The 23,612-nt window shown below is 43.1% G+C and overlaps 1 protein-coding gene across 2 annotated transcripts in view; it reads right to left on the bottom strand.

The window, feature by feature from the left end:
• snd1 (staphylococcal nuclease and tudor domain containing 1) overlaps positions 1 to 23,612 on the bottom strand; it is a 352,436-nt gene that overhangs the window by 82,181 nt on the left and 246,643 nt on the right. For both annotated transcript variants that reach the window (XM_080420799.1, XM_080420800.1), the window contains exon 18: positions 4,795 to 4,936. In XM_080420799.1, the coding sequence (XP_080276925.1) occupies positions 4,795 to 4,936 (142 nt within the window). The remainder of the gene's footprint in view (positions 1 to 4,794; positions 4,937 to 23,612) is intronic.

The raw sequence follows: 23,612 nt of genomic DNA, 5'->3' as shown, positions 1-23,612 counted from the left end.
TTCATGTTAGAATCGAAGTTATTTTGCGGTTTTCTACTGTTTCACAAGAGGCGACATGGGGCACTTTTTTCTAGCAGCAGTCACATATTATCATTACAATCTTAAGTGTTTTGCCAATCATTTGGGAGAGGCCCCACTTGAAACATCCTCACGGCCCATCGGCGGGGCCCCGGCCCGCAGGTTTTGGTGAATCGCTGATGTAGCGTTTATTTATTTTTTTCTCTCTGCGTTTTCTTGTTTTACATCCTATTGTGCAGGAACACCCCTCACGCTAAAGCGCTCCCACACAAAAGGTACCGAGGCTGCTGGAAATGTCTCCTTTTCTCTACACCAGACTGACTTTATGAATGTCAATTATCTCTACGGTGCAGACTACCCCTCTACCCCCCCCCCCCCCCCCAGCGGGAACAATGTTCCGCTCGTTTTTACTAGTGAATGACAGGAATAAATCAACACCGTCCCGGTCTGTCACTGTGAAGGTGTGGAGGAGGGGAGGGGAGACAAGTTTTCACCTCGAAAAACCAACAATCCCGGCTGTCTTTGCATGGCTGCTCCTCCTCCTCCTCCTCCCATCAAGCTGTGTGTGTACGGATATACTTACGACGCTTGTCGGGGTAGAAACCTTGTATGTCCATGTTTTTGTTTTGTTTTTCCCCCACATAATCAAAGCCCTATTTTATACGTCATTGCGTGGCAGTGTCGCGCAAAAAAAGTGAATGAAATAGCAGATCTACAAGGTCACAACGTGTCGTGGCCCCATTGCTGAGCTTGTAGATCAGCTATTTTCGCAAGAGAATGTAGAAAACGTTATAATGAAGAGTTTCCTAAGAGTTTTCATAACATCTTATGTTGCTATATATATATATATATACAGCAAACATCTGACACAAAATGACGCGCTGTGAGCTTGTATATCTGCTATTTTTGAATAACCAACATATAAATGAATAAAGTGGTTAAAATGATTGTGATGCTACATCAACCACTTTTGCCGGGGACACCTGGGGGTCCCCGGACCTCACTTTGAGAACCAATGGCTTACTGTGTTCAATATTGGCCCGTTGCATAACAAAGTAATCCAATCCAAACATAATATTATTCTGATGTCACATCAACTTCACTGCGGTTTGTTTTATGACGTCTCTTCACAGTGATCATAAGATGTTATTAGTTTGGTAACTAAAACCAAAGGAGAACAAGATGGCTTGTGAAATAATAACGGGCGATAAACTAAATATCGATGCCAGACGCTCAACCCTGTTATGTTTTTTTTAAGATTAGAAACCATTGGGATTGCATCAGATGTAATTCACGCAGCGGAACTCTACATTATAATCACGACTTGGAATTGTTTTGTTTATTTAATCTAAAGTAGACTCAGATAAACACATAACACCACGCACACGCACACACACACGTCACTCTTGCATAATCGTATCATGTACCCTACCTGGAGATCCTAAAAGTTACTGTGATAAGAAAAAGTCTACCCAATTACACCTACATTCTATTATTTCTCAAAATGATTGAGGCTACACAGTGAATAAATGAATGTCGCAATTGAATATAATTCAAATTGACTTGCATTTAATTTAACGGTTATCAGTTCGGGTGTCGGAACAATCTCGGCACGGAGGCAGAACGCCATCAGTTCTGATGACGGATACCGGGTTGACATGTGAGTGAACTCTTACCGGGCATATAAATAATAGTTAACATTTATCAACATTTATCAACTCCCAAAAACCAAGTCAAAGTACCACAATGTGCCACTCATCACTTGGCCACAGGGGGAGCTATAGGCTGAAGTACCTATACCCAACACCAGGGTCTGAATGTTTCTCCAACCACTGCAGATGTACAAGTTGTATTGTATTAACATGCTCTACCATACAGATGAGTTAAAATATAATCTTATTAAGTTCCAGATTGTAGCTTTAATGTAATGTCTCCCATGGCATAAATATCATTGGTATGATTAACTTATCGTTGCTTTCAGGCACGTGAATTAAGGCCCTACTTGATCATACTACAGCGTCACACAAAAGCATCAAAAGCAGCAGATCCACAAGCTTGAAACTTGTCGAGCTTGTCGATCGCCTGAATTTGAATCCTGAAAATTAACAGTTTTGGACATAGTGAGGTTTCCACCACGACTGAGACGATGCATTTTGTGGGGTAGGATAAAATGCCTACCTACAAAATGATTGATTGCGTGCTCGTTTAATCAAATACACATTTGCACCCCTAGTGCAAAGTCCACTTTGGCATCACCCATGAAATTGAGTTTAGTCTGGGCTTTTTTTTTCTCTTTGCCTTAATGACATAATTAATTAATTTGGCTTCACGTCCTGCCAGTCTGAGGCTGGGAATAACCAGCAGTGTGACAATCTAATCACTTACCAGCGTAGAGAGCATTTGACCCTAGCCCACTCCCTTTGGAAAAAATGCATAAATATGGTACAAACACACACATGCGAAGTGGGGACTTGACAAAAAGGACTCCCCACTGCATTTTCAAGTCCCCTGTTTGTGGATTTGTGATGACGCCTAGGTCCCCTGACATAGAGGTGGTTTTGAGGTTAGGTTTAGGCATAGTTTCTGTGAGGTTAGGGCTAGTTTCTGTGAGGTTTAGGCATAGTATTTGTGTAGTTAAAGTTTAGGCAACGCACCAAAGGAAGAAGAACTCCCAGACAATAACACACACACACACACACACACACACGCACAAACACACGCAAAAATGGCTGACAGAGGAGACTTTGTGTCTCCTACCGGAACCGTTGCCGGTCATCAAATGATTGGCTTAGGAATGCGACACAGACAAAATAATATCCATGAATTCAAGTCCCCATGGGGTGACTAATCGATAGGGGAAAAAAAGTCATTTTGGGGGTGAACTATCCCTTTAAGCCGTTGAGTTGTCGTCAGTGTCAAAGTCAAAACGTCTCTTTAATGTTTTCCGATGTTTTTTTTAAGTGACTAACATGGGGGTCAAATGCTGCTCGCGTCTTTCATGAGCAGCCAAAGCCCTGAAGCACCACTGTGAGAGGCTCTCTGTCTCATACAGTCATTTGAGCCTTCTACATTTAAGTCTGGGGTGTGCTGCCCTTTTGGAATCATTCCCGTGGATTTAATTGAACACAAGCTGGCAGTCTTCACTTAATCCAGTAGGACCTGGAACACATCCGTGTCATTTTTTGATTTAATTGGCTATTAAAACAATTAGCAGATATACACGCTATGTCATTTAGTCTGCCATTTTTTTTAACTATGACCATTTGTGCACATCTTTGAATATAGTATAGGTTTTAAAGCGAACATTTCAACTCTGATATCTGCTTCTGGGGGGTCCCTGGAACAACATATTTTGAAATGGGGGGGGGGGGTCCGTGGCCAAATACATATCATTTTGGGGGTCCTTGACATGAAAAAGTTGGAGCACCACTGACCTAGCAACATACTGTTAGGAGTAAAAGAAACCTCTCATCTCTGTATTTTAACTTGTTGTGTTTATTGGTAAATTAATGCCTTATATCCATATATAATATGGATATAAGGGGTTTTCCGGCCCCGACAGCAACGATATGCTTGTTTTTCCAGTTCAGGTTCAAAACTAGGGCAGATTAAAAACATGACGGGCTGACCTTAATCTGACCTTACAGTGCGAGCAATATGGCTGCAGCTAATCAAATGAATATGATTCAGCCGTGTCAAATGGCTCACACCAATGGCTCTGGGCACACCTAAATCAAACACAGCCATTATAAATGTTATTAGCTCTAGCTGAGTCACTTATTAGCCAGCCACGTTTTTTTTTTGTATCTGCTGTAGATTTTTTTGTGTGGCTTTTATGCCTTTGTTGATAGGATAGTAGCAGTGGTGGAAAAAGTACTCAAATGTTTTACTTAAGTAAAAGTATCAATACTGCAATGTAGAAGTACTCTGTTACAAGTAAAAGGCCTGTATTCAAAATGTTACTTGAGTAAAAGTACAAAGGTATTGGCATCAAAATATACTTAAAGTACCAAAAGTAAAAGTACTAACATGTTTGAAAATAGCAGATCTACAAGCTCACAACGCGTCGCATCCCGACACGTTGTGAGCTTGTAGATCTGCTATTTTCAAATAGCCTATGTATTAAATAGGGCTAAAAAAAAGTGGTTAATGTATGTTTCATAATACCATAATTTATATCTGCAAAGTAACTAGTAACTAAAGTTGTCAAATAATTGTAGTGGAGTGAAAGTACTATATTTGCCTCTGAAATGTAGTGGAGTAGAAGTAAAAGTACTGAAAACTGGACACACTCAAGTAAAGTAAAAGTACGTAAAAATGTTACTTTAGTACAGTACTTGAGTAAATGTACGTTACTGTACACCACAGTTTTTCACGATTAAAATGGTTAAACAGCCAGATTCTTTTGAGTGACGCTGTAATACGATAAAGTATAGTAGGGCGTTAGTTGTAGGCTGTAGACCTGAAATGTGAGCTCAAGACCCTGATGCTAGATAGGAGAGTGTGGAGGGCAGCGATCCAGGAGTCCCGAGTTGGTGTTGGCTAGACCGCAATCTCGCATCGCATGATAATACACACACACACACACACACACACACACACACACACACACACACACACACACACACACACACACACACACACACACACACACACACACACACACACACACACACACACACACACACACACACACACACACACACACACACACACACACACACACACACACACACACACACACACACACAGAGAGAGAGTGAGTCTGTCAGGTACCGTTCTCTACGTCCTGGGCATAGATGTGCAGCATGTCCGTGATCTCGGTGACGTAGACAGATTTGTAGTTTGCCACGCGCTCTTTGTCCTCCGGCACGTAAACTGTCCCCTCCACCGGTTTCTCCTCGTAGTTGGCCCAGATCTGCAGTAAACACACACACACACAGGTCAGTGGACATTGGAATAACAGGAGAGTATGCAAGGTCTACGTTTCCGTACATGTGGGAACAAGCTGGTGTGTTTCTGTAAATATCGTTTGAACATTCTTCCCTGGAACTCTGAGCATAAACACAGGAAACCCAGAGCAGTGGTTCTCAAACTGTTTCATTTTCATGTCAAGGACCCCCAAAACGTATATGGACGCGGACCCCCATCTCAAAATATTGTTCCAGGGACCACCAGAAGCAAACATTTGAGTTACAAATGTTGAGTAAAAAATATATATTCAAAGATTTGCACAAACTTTCATGATTTTTCATAAATAGCAGATCTACAGGCGCACTTGTGCCGCGCTATGGAGCTTGTATATCTGCTATTTTTGAACAGCCAAACTATAACATATGGTTAAAGTGGTTCAAATGATTGTGACGCTGTGTTAACTTATTTTGCTGGGGGACCCCCTGGTACCTCCCGAAGGACCCCTGGGGGTCCCCGGAACACACTTTGAGAACCAATGACCTAGAGGTTCAAGGAAGTTTGATTGATTCGTGGAAAAGAGTGCAAGTAGTACAGTAAAAAATATGGAGATAGGAGGTTTCTGCCCGACAGCAACGTTATATATATACTGCACTTTTTTTCGACTATTCGATTAATCGACAAAAAAGTAAATGAAAGAATAATTGCTGTGGAAATAATTGATAGCTCCACGTACGCTAGCCTGCACTTTCAGCCCCGCTGAGCGAACATGAAGCGTGCAATCAGCGTTACATCGATACGACTGTATCGCCCTTTTAACCCCTTCAATCCGGGAACGCATCCCTGTCATTTTAGATTTCTTTGGCTATTCAAAAAAATAGCAGATCTAACAAGCTCATAGCGCGGCACCGAGTGCTGATCTGCTATTTTTTTGAAAAATCGTGAAAATGTGTGCAAATCTTTGAATGTATATTTTTTTAAAGCGAAAATTTGCTAAATGTTTTGTTCCAGGGACCCCCCCAGGAAGCAAAGATTTGAGTTACAAATGTTCACTTTCAAAAATGATATATTCAAAGATTTGCACACATTTTCACGATTTTTCAAAAAAATAGCATATCTACAAGCTCATAGCGCGGCACTCGGTGCCGCACTATGAGCTTGTATATCTGCTATTTTTTTAAACAGCCAAAGACATCTTAAAAATGACACAGACGCGTTTCCCCGGTCTGAAGGGGTTAATCCACCCACATGACCTGAGCCAAATGTCAGCACGCTGGGAAAATTAGAAGGTCAAGCCCCGCATCCGTTTCCCATCAAGTGCCGCAATTAAGAAAAAAAAAGAACCCCGACGCATCACAAAGGTCAAGGCTAGCGTCAGCGGGCGTTGAGCATCATCATCACACGCAGAAAAACCCAGGGAGGGAGAAGCTAAAAAAAAACTGGCAGCATGGGGTTCACTACACAGACTGGAGTCTGGGACAATGTACTGAAAAACAGTGGTTCTCAAACTTTATCATGGCAAGGACCCCTAAAATGATTTATACATATCTGGCCGCGGACCCCCCATCTCAAAATATTTTGTTCCAGGGACCCCCAGAATCAAATATTTGAGTTACAAATGTTCGCTTAAAAAATATATATAGAAAGATTTGCTAAAAAATATATATTGAAAGATTTGCTAAAAACGTTAAAGATTTTTCGAAAATAGCAGATCTACAAGCTCATAGCGCGGCACCGAGTGCCGCGCTATGAGCTTGTAGATCTGCTATTTTTGAATAGCCAAAGTATACAATATGGATAAAGGGGTTAAAATGATTGTAAAGCTTTAAAAACTCATTTTTGCTGGGGACCCCCAGGTAACCCCAAGGACCCCAGGGGGTCCCCAGACCTCACTTTGAGAACCAAAGCTGTAACATACTGTACTAAAACATACAACCAGTAGTGGAAAAAAGTACTTAAAGCCTCACTTTTTTATGAATAAAATATAATTTTGTCCAATCTGTATGGTAGAGTATGTTAATACAATATAACTTATACAATTGGGTTGCTCAATGGTAAAACATGTCAGCACTTGTGCAGGAAATCCGGGGTAGAAGAGGAAAGTTACATAGTACTGCTTCATGTAAGAGGGTCAATACTGCGATGTAGAAATACTCTGTTACAAGTGAGAGTCCGTTATTCAAAATGTACTTGAGTAAAAGCACACAAAGCGTTGGCAAAGGACCACAAGTAAAAGTACTCGATATGCAGAATGTCCCATTTCAGGAGTTTTCAAATGTCTAAAATGTATACAAATCTACAAGCTCACTAGTGAGCTTGTAGATCGGCTATTTTCAAATGGCTGAATTGGTTAATGTATGTTTTGTAATGATCAAAATCAACAAAGTAACTATAGTAACTAAAATAATTGTAGTGGAGTACAAAGTACAATATTTGCCTCTGAGATGTAATGGAGTAGAAGTGCAAGTATTGAAGATTGGAAATATGCCAGTAAAGTACCTCCAAATTGTACTTAAGTACAGTACCTGAGTAAATGTACTTAGTTACTTTACACCGCTGAATACAACAACCGTCCAATTATCTGTGGGAGTCAACCGGATGTCAGGCATAACAGGAGAGTGTCAGGAAAAAGCACGCAAACACACACACACACACACACAACACACACACACACACCACACACACAAGCTAAACATCCTATTATAAATACACGTTCAAAAAACATCCCGATGCTTCTACCAGCCAACAAACCTTTTTCCCAGCAGCTGTGTGTGTGTGTGTGTGTGTGTGTGTGTGTGTGTGTGTGTGTGTGTGTGTGTGTGTGTGTGTGTGTGTGTGTGTGTAAGCAGGTCATATCCTGCATCAAGGTTGGCTTCTCCGAGCGAGGGCAGGAGACTCATTAGGGGGGAGTGCTTTGCCTCGGGCCACATATCAAACAGTACACAGTGCCTGGCCTCTCTGTGTGTGTGTGTGTGTGTGTGTGTGTGTGTGTGTGTGTGTGTGTGTTACTATACTTGTGAGGGCAAAACGTCCCCCCCTAAGTATAGTAGTATAGTCCGCACAAGGGAAAAGGTTGCTTTATGGTACAAAAAAAAAAAAAAAACAAGGCTTACAATTAAGAAAAGATGTAATAGAAACGACTGTGTGTGTGTGTGTGTGTGTGTGTGTGTGTGTGTGTGTGTGTGTGTGTGTGTGTGTGTGTGTGTGTGTGTGTGTGTGTGTGTGTGTGTGTGTGTGTGTGTGTGTGTGTGTGTGTGTGTGTGCGTGTGCATGCGTGCGTGTGCGTGTGTGTGCGTGTGTGTCTCTGTGTGTGTGTGTGTGTGTGTGTGTGTGTGTGTGTGTGTGTGTACACGTATGCCTTAATGTGTGTGTTTACAGAAAGCAAGATATGCAATTTAAGGAGTTGCATGCCACGCTCGATATGATGTGTTTGTATGCAGCTTGCAGTTCCTTAAGTTTGATCAGCGTGCGCACGCACGCACGCACGCACACGCACACACAGAGCCAGGATGAAAGCTAGATAATGAACTCCAAGGAGATGGAGGAGGAGGAGGGGAGAGAGAGGAGGAAGAAGAAGACGACGAGCGTTGAGGGCAAAGGTCAGCGAACAGGCATCGACATGCTGCAACTTGCCAGTGTGGAGCTAAGCGGCGGTACTCAGCCCCAGTACTTGAGTCTATAAGGCCACGACAACGGGCAGTGGCTCAGGGGTAGAGTGGCCGGTAGAGCGGCCGGATGGGAACCGTGAGGTTCCCAGTTCGATCCCGGGCTCCCCCTGAGTTAGTGTCGAAGTATCCTTGAGCAAGACACTGAACCCCTAATTGCTCCTTCTGAGCACGTTGGTCCCTTGCATGGTTTCCTCCACCTTCGGTGTATGAATGTGTGTGTGAATGGGTGAATGTAATGCACAATCTATGTGAAGCGCTTTGGATAAAAGCGCTATATAAATGCACCATTTACCATTTACAACGGTCTCTGGAGTACTTGTTTGTGTAAGTGTTCAAAAGTACATGTTTTTCATGATTTTAAAAACACTTTAATCAAAATAAAAACAAATTATAGTTTATTTTGAATGTCAATGCATTGCTGTATTACATTTTGATTCGATTTTCCAGAAATGTTCACACACTATACATTAGCAAATAGCAGATCTATAAGTAAGCTTGTACATCTGCTATTTTCAGTATATTTGAAATAGGGCATAAGTGGTTCATTCGTAATATACTTTTTCCCCTTCATAGAAATGTAGTGGAGTCAAACGTACAATACTGCCATTTGTTTTAGAAATGTAGGCTAGTGGAGTGAAAGTCATACGTATCCAATAATACAAATGCTCAAGTAAAGTAAAAAACTAATTTTATAAGGGGTTTAGATGCATTTACTCAAGGAGGGAGGGCGAGAGAGCGAGAGAGCGAGATAGAGAGAGAGGGGGGAGGGAGGAAGAAGAGCACAGCAGAGGACACAATTATCCCTTTTATTTATTTATTTAAAATAGCGTAGTGATAATAATATTGGCCAATTAGGTTCCAGCTAATTATTTAACTGCATGATATCACAGCGCTAATTAGGTTAGAAAGTAGTTTCAATAACAACCCGGCCCAGCCACCCGCCTCCTCGTCTCTGCAGTGTAGCGCTATAGCGTTAGCGCTACGCTAATTATACCCAGGGATTTTTTTTTCTTCCCCTCTTTTCTTTTTTATATGGCTTTTCAGTATGCCAACATTTCAATTACCTCTCAGAGGTGTGCGAGTAAGCGAGACATTTAGAGCAGCTATTTGACTACAGGAGGTGCATGTGTGCGTGTAGCAGGATGTTTAAGCCTCATTTAGACCCGTAGTTGTGCGACACCCGTGCGCAACTAATAGCTCTTTTTCAGACTACAAGAACTTAAGTGAGCCGTTCTAATGGATTTCACAGGTTTTGGGTCTTTTTCATAGACCACGTACGCCGGCTCGCGAGTTCAGATAAGGTTGCTGTCGGGGCAGAAACCTCTTATCTCCGTATTTCAACTTTTTGAAATGGTTTTGTTTTGGTTTTTTTCCGTAAATTAACGCCCTACTTGATCACACTCCAGCGTCACACAAAGGCATCGAAAGTAGCAGATCCGCAAAGCTCGCGTCGATCTGCTACTAATGCCGTTTCTGAATTTGAATCCTGAGAAGTAACAGTTTTGGACACCCGAGACGATAAGGTTCTCAGAACCTAATGTGGGTTCGGGAGTTAGAGTACTAAAGAGCTCTTAACACAGAGCACTGTAACGATAACTACCTTTGCAACGATAAATATCGTTCACCATCGTGTTTGTTAATGTTGCGGTGTGGACTTGAAATGCAGGTGGACATAGTTTAACTCCTTGAACACCACGATACTGTAATAGAATCCTCTGCCCCCCGCCCCCACCGTGCATGCACGTGCACACATAGACATGAAAGGGGGCTTGAGCCCCTGCCCTTTTACCTGTCGCTAAAAAAGTGCCCTCTCCAGACTGAAAAAATAAAAAATAATAAACAAAAAATGTATTTCAACTACCCCTAGCAGCCTAACGGTAAGGCCGACGGAAATGCCAGTGGATGTGTTGGATGCAGCTCAAAGTGAACTTTACTCAGGTATCTAGTTTGTCGCCGTACGACCTTCCTAGCCCGTGTTATTAAAGAAAAACGGGCGACAATGGCCAAAATTCGATCGAAAATCGGCGATCGAAAACCGGCGAAAGTGTCCGTTTTCAAGATGTTTTGGCCATTATCTCTGGAACAGAAGGACCAATCTGCTCAGTTCAAAGCTTGTTGGGTGCGTGACTTTGAGGACATTAAGCACGCAATGATACCTCTTCGGATTTGTCAGGTTTTCGGGCCTAAAAGTATGGTAATTGTTTGTTTAAAAAAAAATCCAATAGGTGCCCTTTTCAAATTCCAGCCCCTGCCTCTCCAAATCCTTCTGCACGTCCCTGCCACCGTGAGCTTGTAGATCGGCTATTTTCGCTTCTTTTCTCAATTCAGGGTTAAGCAAATATCAACGGGATTGGTATTTAAGATACTCAGAGAGACATACCCGTCTAACTACTTCTCCAAAGTGAGTGGCACCCACAGCCACAACACCAGAGGGATCGCCCACGATCTGGTACTTGGGAAAATATTCATTCTACTACTCTGCCATGTGGAATGCCCAGACATAATCCATTGAAGGATGTGAAACACAGGCTCTTTTCTTCTTCAAAACTGGTAGAAAACTACAAGTGGAGATGGATATTAAATCCCCTTGAAATGAGGGGTCATACACTGCCGCTGTTCTGTAATATAGAAAATACAGAACATAGAAAGAGTTGACTCTCAGATGACATGCATTAATGTGTTAATGTGTTAATATTCTATGCTCTGTTGATGAAATGAATACTTTGTGTTATCCTTTTGGCCCACGTGTTTCACTGTACCTCTGTGCAGATTACATTTTTGACTAATAAAGTGTTCGATCAATCAAAGTCGAAGTACAACTCGGGGTATATACAGGAGCCGTTTGACTTGAGGAGGTACGCGGGCGCTAGCGAGGCAGGCTAAACCGCTAGCGCTCCTCCAGTAAGGGGGAGGGAGGGGACATTTTACTAGACGAGGAACAAGTGACACCTCCTCCGCGGAGCCTGGCCGCCCATCAGCCCCGACAAAAGACAGGGTCACACCAACCAATTACATTCAATTATTCATCCCACCGAAGCTAAATAAAGAAACCGGGGTGGGGTTAGGGAAGGGGATGATGGGGAAGGAAGGGTAAAAAAAAAGAAGAAAAAGAAAAGAAAAAGAGAGTAAACAGAGGTGGAATTGTGGCAATGGAGGGGAGGGCGACTCGGGGTTAATGGGGACCAAAAAAAAACAGCAGGACCGACACGGTTTGCGTCTTTCTGGGCTGTAGCCGGGCTTGCACGAGCACATGCACATGCACATGCACGTACACACACACACGCGCGCGCACGCGCACAGCCTCAGGTAATATACATTCTACTCACAATGCAGCTCACCGGGGCGTTTAACTCTTTAAGACCGGGAACGCATCAGTGTGTCATTTTTAGATTTCTTTGGCCATAAAAAAAATAGCAGATCTACAAGCTCATAGCTTATAGATCTTCCTTGATTTTTGAAAAATCATGAAAAGTTGTGCAAATGTTTGATATTTTTTGGCTGACATTTGTAACTCAAATCTTTGCTTCTGGGGGTTCCTGGAACTAAATATTTGACAAATGTTCGCTTTAAAAAAGTATATAATCCAAGATTTTGCCACGAATTTTCACGATTTTTCAAAAATAGCAGATCTACAAGCTCATAGCGCGGCACTCGGTGCCGCGCTATGAGCTTGTAGTAATACAAAAAAATGACACACAGATGCGTTCCCGGTCTTAATGGGTTAATCAAACCTGCAGCGCCAATCAGGGCTGACACAGATTAGCGTGTCACCATTCATTACCAGGGTGGGCATCACTACAGGGGTCTCTGGGTAATGGGGGGGGGGGGCTTGTCGTTGGACGACAGGCTGACCCGCCGGGCCGGCTGACCTCTGACCTTCAGCGGTGTGTGTGTGTGTGTGTGTTGCCCGTGGGTGCAGTGACACGAACACACACACACACCACACATCTCTTCACATCATGTATGTTACTGTTACAGTATGTGGGCCCATAGGCACAGTCACACTGCTGGCTGTGACAAGAGGTACACACACACACACACACACACACACACACACACACACACACACACACACACACACACACACACACACACACACACAGGGATGATGACCTTCCTTGAGCATCCAACCATCCCTGTTTGTTCCAGTTGAGTGCAGGTATGTGACTAGAGCGCTGCCACACAGAGAGAGAGCGACTGTGTGTGTGTGTGTGTGTGTGTGTGTGTGTGTGTGTGTGTGTGTGTGTGTGTGTGTGTGTGTGTGTGTGTGTGTCAGTCAGACAGACAACTGCCAAGACACTTTGGACTGACCTTCACTACTTATGAATGACCGCGAGCACACACACACAAATTAGCTTAACAAAAAAAACATGTCTGAACAAAACAAAATGTTGCGTTCCAGCCAATGTTCTTGAGCAATTCCCCCCCCCCCCCCCCAAAAAAAAAGGCACCCGCAGCCACTTCTCGCTCTCATCAAGTCTGTGCTGTACCGCTATTAGAAAGCAAAGCAGTGCGGTCGTGGGTAAAAAGCCCAGAAAGACGAATGTACTGGACCGGTACTTCTTGGCTGGCTGACTGGACTTAATTCCCCAGCCTGGCAGACTGGGGATGCTTGCAGATGGAGGAGCGGCTCTCGGGGAGCCAGGTAGAGGAGCGCAGTGGGGCCATGGAGAGGCTCGCCGCTGGCTGTTTGGGCTGCCTACCTCCCGCCAATTCGATGCCAAGTCTAGACAGGCTCCACCATCAAAGCTACATTCACAAATGTGCCCTAATGCACACACACACACACACGCTCGCATGCATGCATGCACTCACACACTCACACACACACACACACACACACACACACACAGGTGTGTGAATAAACACGCCTAATCTGACGGACAATTGAGCGTGCACGTGTGCGCACACACACACACACACACACACGACAGCGCTGGGACAAAAGAGGACGAGACCTGTTCTGAACGCTGATATAAAGGTGACAGCATGTCAATGCTAATAATGTGAGCTTGATCCACTAAGACCAAATCCACAACACACACACACACACACACGCACACACACACACACGCAGAGAGTGAGTTATACGGATAACCCCTCTGCTGAATTTGGATGCAGCCAATTGGACCGACGTCTGCAGCAAAAGTGAGACATTTCTTCAGTTTGATTCAAAGGACAGAACTTTGAGCTCGTGTCTCACAAAGTGAATCCTCTTCATTAAGCCCTCCGTCTCCGTCACATGGAAACTCACACCGCGGCTCCATCTTTAATTCATTACCCCCCCCCCCCCCCCCCCACACCCCTCCCAAAATCAATGGGTGCGTGTTATTCATAAATTTGCGCTTTGTAAGTCAATTTAGCCCCCTATTATATTCCTGATGAAGCCCCTTTGGGTAAAACGGCTCATTAATTCATGGTGCGTGTGTGTGTGTGTGTGTGTGTGTGTGTGGGGGGGGGGGGGGGGGGGGGGGATATGTTGCATTACGTTGCCCTTCGGATGAAAACATTATACATCCAAAGCGTTCCATTTTTAAAAACATAGTAGTGAAAATAGCCCATCTACAAGCTCACATCGCATTGTGAACTTGTAGATCGGCTATTCTCACCCCTTTATTGTAACACTCTTATACGTCAAAGTAGGGCAGTAATCTGAAAAATAAAAACATTAATAGTTGAACTATGGAGATACGAGGTTCCGTTCCTCTCTCTCTTTGTGTGTGTGTGTGTGTGTGTGTGTGTGTGTGTGTGGTGTGGTTCCCTTCCAGCTCTTCATCTCAGGAGCTTACATCAAAAGCTTTATAAATCTAAAAGCCCTCCTGCCCACACTGACAGCTGCAGCTCACTTTCACTTAACTAGACAACTCTGAACATTTTACTGCACCAGTTACTGACTGTACGCTATGCCAAGACACATTCAGTTAAATGATGACAACACAATGTGCATGACTGATCAAAATCTAAGTAAGTGATTCTACTGCTATTAGTAACGACTGTTTGATTATTCGACCACCGGCTATGGGTCGGGCAGGGCCTAATATTGTACGTTCTGCTCGGGTAGGGCTCAGATTTCAACTTCCCGAGTCGGTTTTGGGTCAGGTTTAAATTGTCAGGCCCATTGATGACTCTAAGTGTTACTGACCAACGCTCAAAATGTACTTAAAGTACCAAAAGTACAAGTACTAAAATATTTCAAAATAGCAAGATCTACAAGCTCACAAAGCGCCGCGATGAGAGACGTTGTGCAAATTAACTAGTATCTAAGGTTTTCAAATAATTGTAGTGGAGTAAAAGTACAATAATTGCCTCTGAGATGTAGTGGAGTAGAAGTAAAAGTATAGACAATTGTAAATCCTCCAGTAAAGTAAAAGTATCTCAAGATTGTACTTAAGTACAGTTTAACCCATTAAAAAGGTCAGGTCAGGGCCAGCCTGGGCCCGTCCGTTCCCCGGGGCAACTAACTGCTCTACGTCAACCACACGCCTAAACCCGGCCCTGACTGACCATAACAGACCCCATGTCCCACACGCCTAAACCCGGCCCTGACTGACCATAACAAACCCCAAGTCCCCTTGAAGCACGGTGTTATCTGTAGAATGCAACCAAAAAAAAAAGAAAAACATCCAGAGAGACCCCTGGAGTTGCATACAAAGTTAAAAAAGGACCCCTCATTGAAAATCTGTGTCCAACTCTTTGAATTAATGAGTTGGGAGATGGGGTTCGGAGACCCTGGATATCCTGGCGGTTCGATGATGCTGTCCATATTGACAAAGCCATTAGAGGTGAGGAATGATTAACCAGGAATGACGATTGCCCGGACAGCAAGGCCACTTCCACCTCAGCGGACACCCCCCATATGAAAATGCTTTGTGCCAGGTATCCCAAATTCAAAATGTACTCGAGTAAAAGCACAAAAAGTATTGGTATCAAAATGTTCTTGAAGAACCAAAAGTAGAAAGTACTCATTATGCAGAATGTATTTCACAAGTTTTCAAATGCATTGAAAATAGCAGATCTACAAGCTCACAATAATGTAAGTTTTGTAATAATGATCAAAATCTACAAAGTAACTAGTAACCAAAGTTTTCAAATAATTGTAGTGGAGTAAAAGTATAATATTGGCCTCTGAGATGTAGTGGACTAGAAGTAAATGTAAAGAAAATTGGAAATACTCAAGTAAAAATAATATACGTAAGTACCAACAATACTTGAGTAAATGCACTTAAGTTTCTTTACAGTACGGTACAAAAGACATGCACATCTATTGTTCAAACTCTCATCTGAAGTCAGCTCCTGGAGGCTTCTGCATACAATACATAATATAAAAGATTGTATTACCGGATCAATACGGTTCAAAGTACATCTCCCGCGTGGGTCTGCACACTTTCATCGCAGGTACTTGATTTCATATTCCGAGGCTATAAATCAAAGAACCGCAACGCTTGATAATATAATTTGCCGTCCTTGGAATGTGCGTTACAAAAGTCCTTTAAAAGTCCTTAAGGTTTGACATCGTAATGCGTGACAGGGAATTCATGGTTTTTAATTTAGATATATAATCGATTTTTGGAAACCCTCCTCGCGGCCCCCGAGGGCTTTTTTTATTTAAGACTTTGATTGCAGTGAAATAAAAACGGCAGAATTATGCACGTTATGTGGTTTGGTTGCAAATTGATGTGCTTTTGGGAGCTCCCTGAAGTCTGAGTTAAGACTTATTTGTGAGCTCGGTGTAGCTTTGTAGACGTGCAGTTATTTCTGTGTGTGTGTGTGTGTGTGTGTGTGTGTGTGTGGGAATCTAAATCAGACATTTTCTGTCGGGTGGAAACCGAATACGTCCAAAACGGTTACTTTTCAGGGTTCAAATTCAAAAATAGCAAAAGTAGCAGATCTGCAAGCTCGAAACACGGTGCAAAGCGACGCATTTCGAGCTTGTAGATCTGCTACTTTTGAGTGACGCCGTAGGATGATCAAGTAGGGCGTAAATGAACGGGGAAAAAATATGGAGATAAGAGGTTTCTGCGCAACAGAGACACCAAAACAGTTTGCTTCCTTTTAACCCATTAAAACCCGAGACGATTCTTAACTCTCTGCCTGCCAAAAACGTTCATAAACGTTAAAAAAAAGATATATCTAAAACAAAATAAAACAATTTCTAAAATAATTATTTATTTTTTTGTTTTTTCCGTTTTTCCATTCTTTACAAAGAACCAGGAGATAATATTTTCCAAAAAGTTGCTGCTCCATTCACTACAATGTTAAAAAATAAACGAAAATAAATAGCATTTTTCCTATGTTTTACCATGTAAATTGCTGGCAGTTTTTGAGTACTATTTTTGAAAAACCCTGGCAGTTTAAGAGTTAAAAAATGTTTTCTAAATCCTAACAGTTTTTTTTTTAAATAAAAAGAAAACAAAAGATTTTTGAATAGCCAAAGAAATCTAAAGTGACACAGATGCGTTCCAGGTCTTAATGGGTTAAAGCCATAATAACCACTACTGAAATCCAACAAGGCATTTAGCATTTTAAAAAATGACTATCATAAAAGCACTCCATTACACGCCAATTTACACAAATCACATCTTTTTTGGTGTATAATCCACAATACAGATCTTGGAGCGTCTTTCTTTCTACAGCAATCGTGATGAACAGTTTGAAAAAGCATTCTTTGCCGATGATAAGACGGTGGCGTTCATTAATTATATCGCTGCTGTCGGGTAGAAACCTTGTCAGTCCATAACCGTTCAATTTTTTATTATCGTTTTTCAGTGGTGTAAAGTAACAAAGTACATTTACTCAAGTACTGTACTTTTACTTTACTGGAGCATTTCCAATTGTCTATACTTTTACTTCTACTCCACTACATCTCAGAGGCAAATATTGTACTTTTACTCCACTACAATTATTTGAAAACTTTAGTTACTAGTTACTGTGCAGATATAAATGATTACATTATAAAACACACATTAACCACTTTAGCCCTATTTTATACCTAGGCAGTTTGAAAAAAGCTGATCTACAAGCTCACAACGCGTCACATCGCGACGCGTTGTGAGCTTGTAGATCTGCTATTTTCAAACATTTGAGTACTTTAACTTTTGGTACTTTAAGTAAATGTTGATACCAATACTTTTGTACTTTTACTCATGTACATTTTGAATTCCGGACTTCTACTTCTACATTGCAGTATTGATACTTTTACTTAAGTAAAACATTTGAGTACTTTTTTCCACCACCACTGAAATATGGAGATACAAGGTTTATGCGCGACCGCGACGACACAGCACTGATATCAAACAACGCACACCGTACAGTCGGCCATGCTGTTAAACAACATGTATGCTGGAGGTACAACCGCACAGGGAATATAGATTAACTATCCTCACGGGGTGTGTGTGTGTGTGTGTGTGTGTGTGTGTGTGTGTGTGTGTGTGTGTGTGTGTGTGTGTGTGTGTGCATCGTCAAATGCCATTTTAATAAAACCATCCATCATGTTTGCGGTGGCGCTGCTGAAGAACCCGCCCTCTTCTCTCTCCCTCCTAAAGTGCAAATGTCCATTTTTCAACTCTGGGGGCTTTTAGAACCAATGAGACTCGATTGTGAGTGATTTGATGAGAGGGGTTCATGTCAGGTAAATGCACGGCGGCCAATCGGAGGGGGGCGTTCGTTCTCGATAGATTGACAGGCGGGACACCGGGAGGTCGTGGGGGGGTTTTGATGTATCGACCGATCAGAGTTCATCTGAGTTAATGGGCGATGAGGGTTGTTTTGGTGACACGGGCTGACCCGACCCTCGACCGACCGGGTGAGGGCCAATTCAAGTCTCCCCTGACACTTCTCTAGCACAAACGGTCTGATGACACGAGCACAGAGGAATCTGATTAATCGCTGAAAAGAAAACAATTGATTTGAAAAAATAAAAATAAAAAAAAAGAATAGCGGATCTAGAAGCTCACAATGTGTCGCCTCGCGAAACACTGAGATTGTAGATTATTTTAATTTTTTTAAGATTTAGTTTTGGGGGCTTTTCCTGCCTTCATTGACAGGACAGTGGGCCGACAGGAAATGGGGGAGAGAAATGGGGGGGTTGACACACAGCAAAGGTCATCGGGATCGGGAGTCGAACCCGCGACACGATGTCACAAGCTGGATTACCAGCATGTGTAGTATGCGCCTGGACCACTAGGCCAGCGGGCACCCCTCTGAGATTGTAGATTTGAAGTTTATATATTTTGTGGTGCTGTAAGACATTATAAAATATGGCTGGTGGCTAATCAGAAAATCAATTTAATCTATTATAAAAAATGATTTTAATCTTTTTTATTTATTTGCCTTAATTCAATGATATACAAAAAAAATTTAAGTATCCCAAAAAAGTGCTTCTTGATCATTCGCTTAGTTGAAAAAGTAATGGATGGAATAATCGCTAGGCAGATCATTGACAGTATCAGCTCTCGGATTGGACGGGCCCGTTTGACTGGCGGGTGTCAGCGCGCCCCGCCTACTCGCGTAGAGAAAAAAAAAGAAAAGAAAAAAGGATGGCTGTTGTCAGGAGAGACGGAGACGGATGGCAGCGGGCCCTGTTAGGCCGAGACGTTAACCCTTTCCACCCTTCCATCAAGCAGAACCGGCCCGCTAGGCCGAGACGTTAACCCTTTAAGACCGGGAACGCATCGGTGTGTCATTTTTTAGATTTCTTAAAAAGCGATCATTTGTAACTCAAATCTTATTGTTCTCAACTTCTGGGGATTCTACAAATGTCTTCTAAATCCTAATTTATTATTATTATTTTTTTAAATATGTTGCTATTTATAACCTTTTCATGTCAAGGACCCCCAAAATGACATGTATTTGTCCGCGGACCCCCATCGGAAAATATTTTGTTCCAGGGACCCCCCAGAAGCAAAGATTTCAGTTTATATTCAAAGATTTGAACACATTTTCACAATCCCCCCCCCCCCCCCACCCCCACCCCCAATAAAAAAATAGCAGATCTACAAGCTCATAGCGCTATGAGCTTGTAGATCTGCTATTTTTCAATAGCCCGAAGAAATCTTAAAAAATGACACAAGTATGCGTTCCCCCCGGTCTTAATGGGTTAACCCATTCCACCGAGCAGAACCGGGCCGTTTCCTCCAAGGTTAAGAGAGGGGGGACAGTGATGGTGCATTAGCCCTGGGTGGCCCGCCCTGCCCGAGGGGAGGCGAGGGGTTAAACGAGAGAGGGAAGGCGGTGGCAGCTCCGAGGGGCCGATGATTTAGGGGGACTGTGGCGCTTTGGTATGCAGGGAGCGCGGGCCCTGCGTCTTCCCTTTCCTAGCTTTGCCCTCATATTCAGATGTAATGCATGGCTGTGCCTTGGTCACAACACAGCCATAAAACACACACACACACACACACACACACACACGAGGCGAGGACACGTCGCGCACGCGGACAAACGCGTAGCACACGCGCAACAGCGTGGCCTTGGGGGGAAAGAAAGGAAACGGGGGGGGGGTGACGGGCTGAGCTACGACCGCGGCAGCGCGACGGCGATTGTTACTGCCACGGGAGAGCATGCGTCAAATAATACGACTCCTCGTAGTTGTCGCAAGGCCACACGTGCAACCGCGTATAGGACACACGGAACGACAACATGTCAGCCACGCACACACACAGGCCGCGCTTGACAACGCCATAAAAACAGAGATCACGCCTTTAAAAAAAAAAAAGAAACAAACAGCTATATCCACCGACAGGACAGATAAACAAGCCCGCCGACCCCCTGAAATACAGAAGCACCTTATAAAAGTTTTATGCACGCCGACTTGAATTCACTTCCTAATTGGAAAATTACCATTCACTGCACAGCGGGAACCAGTACAGTAATTAGCTAATTAGGTTCAGGTGTTTTCGCAGGTTCAATCGGTGAGGCAAAATGACAGTGGCTTTCTAGACCCTTTGGATTGCCAAACGAGCCTAATCTCCTCAAATAAATAAATAAGTGTCCGCAGCCTCCGATCCTTTAGCCCCGAGGAGGAGAAAATGACAAGCGCAGGGAGGAGGGGCGGGGTGGCAGAAAGGGATGAGTCCCTCGGATGTGGTTACTTAGCAGATAAATTATGCATTAAAACTGCACAGGTGGCATGGGACAGAGTTCTAGAGACGGGAGGGGGGGCAGCTGGGGAATTCATAACAGAGAAAGGGAGAGAGAGAGCGAGAGAGGAGAGAGAAATAGGGAGAGAGAAATAGGGAGAGACACAGGTGGCTTGGGACAGGGTTTTAGAGAAGGGGAGGAGGGGCGAACAGCTTGGGAATTCATAACAGAGCGAGAGAGAGAGAGAGAGAGAGAGAGAGAGAGAGAGAGAGAGAGAGAGAGAGAGAAACAGAAAGAGAGAGGTAGAGAGACAGTCATAGCTTCATATCAGAGCCAACAGATGTTCTGCCATCAAAGCAGTCGCAGACGGGCAGTAAGGCTACTCAACCCTGGCTTACACAGCTAATATGACCCTCTGAGCTGTCACTTACTCACAAACACACACACACACACACACAGAATTACAGTGAAGAGTCAGGAAATGACCTGCAGATATCTTGTAACCTGGAACTCTTTAAATTGACACATGAGTTGATCCACTTAGAGGTGTGTGTGTGTGTGTGTGTGTGTGTGTGTGTGTGTGTGTGTGTGTGTGTGTGTGTGTGTGTGTGTGTGTGTGTGTGTGTGTGTGTGTGTGTGTGTGTGTGTGTCATAGAGCACTGAGAAGGTGGTGTTAGCATCGAAGTCTAACGGTCTATCCTGACATTGATTGGTGGGGTTGTGTGTGCACGTGTGTGTGTGTGCGCGCGCGCGTGTGTGTGGGGAAAAGGAGGGGCATGGTGTAACCATGGAAACAGAACATACGGGTGCACATGCAATTTGGGCCACATGCACAAGCACATACAGACCCCCAACCCCATGCACTCCCCCCTCCACAGCACACGTGCACACTCACACACACACACACCTGTGCTGCTAGCCTCATGGGCATCTAAACACTCAGCTGGTATATAGACCATCAGACCGCTGAAATACGACCTGAACGCTGTGCGCGCACACACACACACACACACACACACACACACACACACACAGCTCCCTGAGGGCGTGGCTCCAGCATATGGGGTGTTATGCAAGGCGGCCCCGCTCGGCGATCGCTGCCTGGGCGCTACACGTCTATGTACGGTCATTAAAAGATAATCAAGCAGCGCGAGACGTCGTCATGAAAAAAAATAAAAAATAAATAAAGAACAGCACCGGGGAAAAAAAAGCATGCAATTAAAAACACACCAGCTGCAAGACGCAGCGCACACACTCAATCATCACAGGGCCAAAGGAGACATGCAAGGGGGGGGGATAGGAGAGGAAACAGAGCTAAAGTGTTTGTCGTAATCATGTCATTAGCCATGGATTAAAGCAAAATAAAATATCACGACTGACAATGTTTGCGTGACCATTGACCAAGTCCTAATGTGCGAAATGTGAAACATTAACCCATTAAGACCTGAGGCCGCTTCTAAACATTTTCTAAATCCTAACAGTTTTTCGGAAAAAAATTTAAAAAAATAATTTTCACGATTTTTCAAAAATAGCAGATCTACAAGCTCGTAGCGCGGCACTCGGTGCCGCGCTATGAGCTTGTATATCTGCTATTTTTGAATAGCCTAAAGAAATCTAAAAGTGACACAGATGCGTTCCAGGTATTAATGGGTTAAGAAAGAAGCCCCCCCCCCCCCCCCACACACACACACACTAAACAATTAACACAATATGCAAACATTATGATGATTTAGCAATATTGTTCCTGCTGTTCTACAAACTGCCGACCAGATGAAGAAATCACAGATTGAGGCTTTTTTCTTATCGATTAGTCACCCCCATGGAGACTTGAATTCATGGATATTTCTTTAGTTTTCGTCGCATTCCTAAGAAAATAATTTGATGACCGGCAGCGGTTCCGGTAGGAGACACAAAGAGTCTCCTTTGTTTCTCCTACCGGAACCGCTGCCTACCGCTGACCATCAAATTATTGACTTAGGAATGCACCTGAAAATATGTCGTGCTAGTGACCCCCAAAAGCAAAGATTTGTGTTAAAAAATGTCTGCCGTAAAAAAAAAAGATGAAGATTTGCACAATTTTTTCATATTTTTTTTTTACGGCAGACATTTTTTAACACAAATCTTTGCTTTTGGGGGTCACTAGCACGACATATTTTCAGGTGCGGGTCCAGGGCCACATACTGTACATATCAATTTGGGGGTCCTTGGCTTGAGAAACACTGTCAAAGAGCACCTAAATCCTGACGTCACTCGTTCATCCCTTGGGTCACGGAAGTAATTTCTCTATGGAGAATAACATTGGGTCATCTTAGAATCGTCTCGATTTTTTAATATATATATATTATATATATATACACAGTACAATATACTGTATATATATATAACATTTTTTGTAGTAGCAGAAAATGAGAAAATATATATTACCGTATATATTTTCTCATTTTCTGCCGTTTTACAATTCGAGTTCTGTCCCTTTCTGCTGGACCTGGACACATAAGGATTGTGGTCCAAAAATAAACAAATTGCCCGGCGCTATTGTCAGGGAGGTGTCTCTGTATCGTTTACGACAATAGTCAGTCACTCATATTTGATACAGTTTTTGGCGAAAATGTTATGAATTGGTTGGCGATAACATTAGCATTTTCTCGCCGTCAGTTGAGACGTCATACCCATAGGATTTAAACTCATTTGTTTATTTTTGTAACACAATTCTTATATGATGCGATATTAAACACGTCTATGGGAATAGTAAAAGTATCAATACTGCAATGTAGAAGTACTCTGTTACAAGTAAAAGTCCGGAATTCAAAATTGATTTGAGTAAAAGAACAAAAGTATTGGTATCAAAATGTACTTTAAGTACCAAAAGTAAAAGTACTAAAATGTTTGAAAATAGCAGATCTACAAGCTCGCATTGTGAGCTTGTATATAGGCTATTTT

This window comes from Gymnoscopelus braueri (genome assembly GCF_963280865.1).
Source record: "Gymnoscopelus braueri genome assembly, chromosome: 23".
NCBI lineage: Eukaryota > Metazoa > Chordata > Actinopteri > Myctophiformes > Myctophidae > Gymnoscopelus > Gymnoscopelus braueri.
Note: the sequence above shows the minus strand (reverse complement) of the source record. Positions and strands in the feature narration are given on the sequence as shown.